Source organism: Citrus sinensis, chromosome 3 (assembly GCF_022201045.2).
Source record: "Citrus sinensis cultivar Valencia sweet orange chromosome 3, DVS_A1.0, whole genome shotgun sequence".
Classification (NCBI taxonomy): Eukaryota; Viridiplantae; Streptophyta; class Magnoliopsida; order Sapindales; family Rutaceae; genus Citrus; species Citrus sinensis.
In genome coordinates, this window is record NC_068558.1 from 25,066,759 (window position 1) to 25,069,857 (window position 3,099).

The 3,099-nt window shown below is 37.0% G+C and overlaps 1 protein-coding gene across 1 annotated transcript; it reads left to right on the plus strand.

Moving 5' to 3' along the window:
* The first annotated feature begins 302 nt into the window (after nt 1–302).
* LOC107177006 (uncharacterized) lies at nt 303–2,177 on the plus strand. The gene has a single exon (XM_015530205.2). The coding sequence runs from the start codon at nt 303–305 to the stop codon at nt 2,175–2,177; it is 1,875 nt and encodes a 624-aa protein (XP_015385691.2).
* Nucleotides 2,178–3,099: the final 922 nt, after the last annotated feature.

Here is a 3,099-nt window from a genome sequence, read left to right on the forward strand (position 1 = left end):
GTCACCCTATTAGGGATGCAAATGGGATCAAGGTTCAAGTGATGTTTCCATGGCAATCTGAGCAGCAAGTAATACTATCTGATAAGGACTTGCTAGAGGCATGTAATCAACTAAAAGTAAAAGGGTACAACTGGGCTAAATTTGCAGTAACTGCTAATGAAGATTGTGTCTCATCTTTCTCATCAGTGGTCCAGGCAAGCAACAAATCTGCTAATGTTGATCAGTGTGTCACACCTGAAGATTAGTTCCCAATTCATTTAAACAAAGACATAGAGTTCGATTGGATTGACTTTGCAGAGGCTATGGATACCATGTCTATTGTTCATAAATATCTAGGTGAAGCAGCAACAAAAGTGCTGTCAAAAGGGGATAATGATGAAACCGGTGAGGCAGCAACAGAAGTGCTTCCATATTTGAATGAAAATGAAACCTCAGCAGATAAGTTCACACAACAATTGAATAATGAGGCTGACGATGGAAATGAAGAGCTGCATTATGGTTATGCTGGATTTGCAAATGAACTTGATGAATTTGAAGATGATTATGAGTATGAGGCTACTGTAGATGGATCATATCCAAATGATTATGATTCAAGCCATTTATTTGGAAGTGAAAGTGACAGTGACAATGATCTTGACGATTATGAATCTGGGGATGACAGTGGAGATGATTCAGAGGATGATTTTGAAGAACAAGCTTGCATTAGATATGAAAAAAATGCCGGTGGCTTTGAGTTCAATTCTGTTGGAGATGAGATAGTATTGAGGCCTGGACAGTTGTTTGTCAGTGTGTATGAGTTTAGAAAAGTTTTAAAAGTGTTTGCTATTAGGAACGGATTTAGATTGAAGAGGCTGAAAAATGAGAAAACAAGAGTGACATGCATGTGTGTAACAGTAGGATGCACTTGGAGAATCCACGCAAGCCTTAATTGGAATAAGAAGTCATTTCAGATTAAGACTCATTGTCCAGACCACACTTGTCCTAGAGTTGATGATAATTTTGAAGCCTCTTCAAATTGGATAGCAGCCACGTATCTACATCTATTCAAAGCCAACCCCGACATCAAGATTTCTGTTATTGCAGCTGGTTTAATGCAAAAGTACGGAATTGAATGTAATAATCAGAGGTTGTATGGAGCCAAAAGAAAAGCATTTGAGTTGCATGGTCAGGACCATAAGGCTAGTTACAGCAAACTATTTAGATACATGCATGCCTTATTGAATTCAAACCCTGGTTCTACTGTATCTCTTGAAATGGATTGGTTTGGTGGTGCTGAGTTTCCAATATTCAAGTGGTTCTTCATTTGTTTTGATAGCGGTAGAAGAGGATTTTTTGAAGGATGTAGACCAATGATTGGGGTTGATGAATGTCACTTAAAAGGACCGTACAGAGGTGTTCTTTTAATAGTTGTGAGTATTGATGCAAATTATGGCATTTACCCTTTGGCAATGTGTGTGGCTGAAACTGAAAACAATGACTCATGGCAATATTTTATGGATAAACTATATGATCAAGTGGGTTGTAATGGTGGTGAAGGATTATGCTTTATTAGTGATAGGCAAAAGGGTGTAATCAATGCCTTAGATAGAATATTCCCTTTATCATTAAAGAGATATTACTGCAGACACATCTATGCGAACTTCAAGCAAAAGTTTCCTGGATTGTTGCTGAAAAAAGTGTTTTGGAGAGCCTGTAGAAGTTCAAATGCTGCCGACTTTAACTCCCATATGGAAGAACTGAAAACTATAACTCCTGAAGGGTATGAATGGCTCATGAAAATCCCCACCGTGTGTTGGGCAAAGCATCTATTCCCTCCACATACTAAATGCAACCATGTTACCAATAATATGACTAAATCTTTTAACAATTGGATTAATAATTTCAGAGGTTTACCAATTGTGAGGATGTTTGAGGAGATACGAAGGAAAACTATGCGCTTGATTCATAGGAGGCATGAGGCAGCCCTTGGATGGAATAATGAGCTGCCACCAGTGGTGAGAAGAAAGGTTATTAAGGGAAGAGAAGAGGCAAGATCACTTTCTGTCATTTTTGGGCATAATGAGACATTCGAGATCCTTGAAGATGTGACCAAGATTGTTGTTGTTGATCTGTTGAAGAGAAAGTGTGACTGTGGTGAATGGGCCATTTCTGGAATGCCTTACAAACATGCCCTCTAATGCATAGATGCAAAGAGGTATAATGTTGAAGACTATGTACATCCATTTCTGAAAAAGGCAGCTTATATTGCCGCTTACAAGCATCAAATCATACCAGTTCCTGATGAGAAAAGGTGGCCACTTTTACTTCATGATAATTTACAGCCACCGGTAATTATAAGGTCTATTGTCAGACCTCAAACCAAGAGAAGGAGAGAAGCGGGTGAATCTTCAACATTCAAGCGAAGCTTAAGCGTTAAGTGCTCTCGATGTGACCACTGGGGCCATAACAAGAGAACTTGTCTAAGAGCAACTAACGATCAAATGAAAAAAGACAAGGTAAATGTTAAAAATTATACTTAGATGTATTCGTAATTACGCTTTAACTTGTAAAATATTAACATAATTATATGATTTTCATTCTATTTTGCAGGCACCAGTTTCTGATATGAGCTCACAATATATAGACATTCAAATCAGCCAAACACAGTCATCTACCCAGAATAATAGTATCTCTTCAATCCTTAAAATACTTCCAACTGATATAATATCCTTATTTGGATCACTTTGTTTTATTATGAATATGTGTTAAGGTAACTAGAATGAAAAACCTCAGCATAATCTAATTAGCAGAGTTTATTACTGCTGCCCAGCTCACTTAGCTAACGAGTCCTAAGTTAGTTATATTGTTAGCTTAAAAGCAAAAGTATATACTATGTAGAAGATTCAAAATCATTAGATATAACTTGTGTAACTAAAACCAATTCACTCAGTTTTAATTCACATACTTCAGCTCATAACTCTATTCTTTGCCTTCGTTTTTTTAGTTGTCAAATAAACATTCTAGAATCTGAATATATGCAATATGTTTGTAGGACATTTGACTCAAGAATGAAGTCTGATTTGAAGCTTAAAGCATCCAGCAGTGTGTAGAACATTATGC

Bases quoted from the DNA above. Each gene is read 5' to 3' on its own strand.
- LOC107177006 (XM_015530205.2), top strand. From the start codon at position 303: ATGGATACCATGTCTATTGTTCATAAATATCTAGGTGAAGCAGCAACA.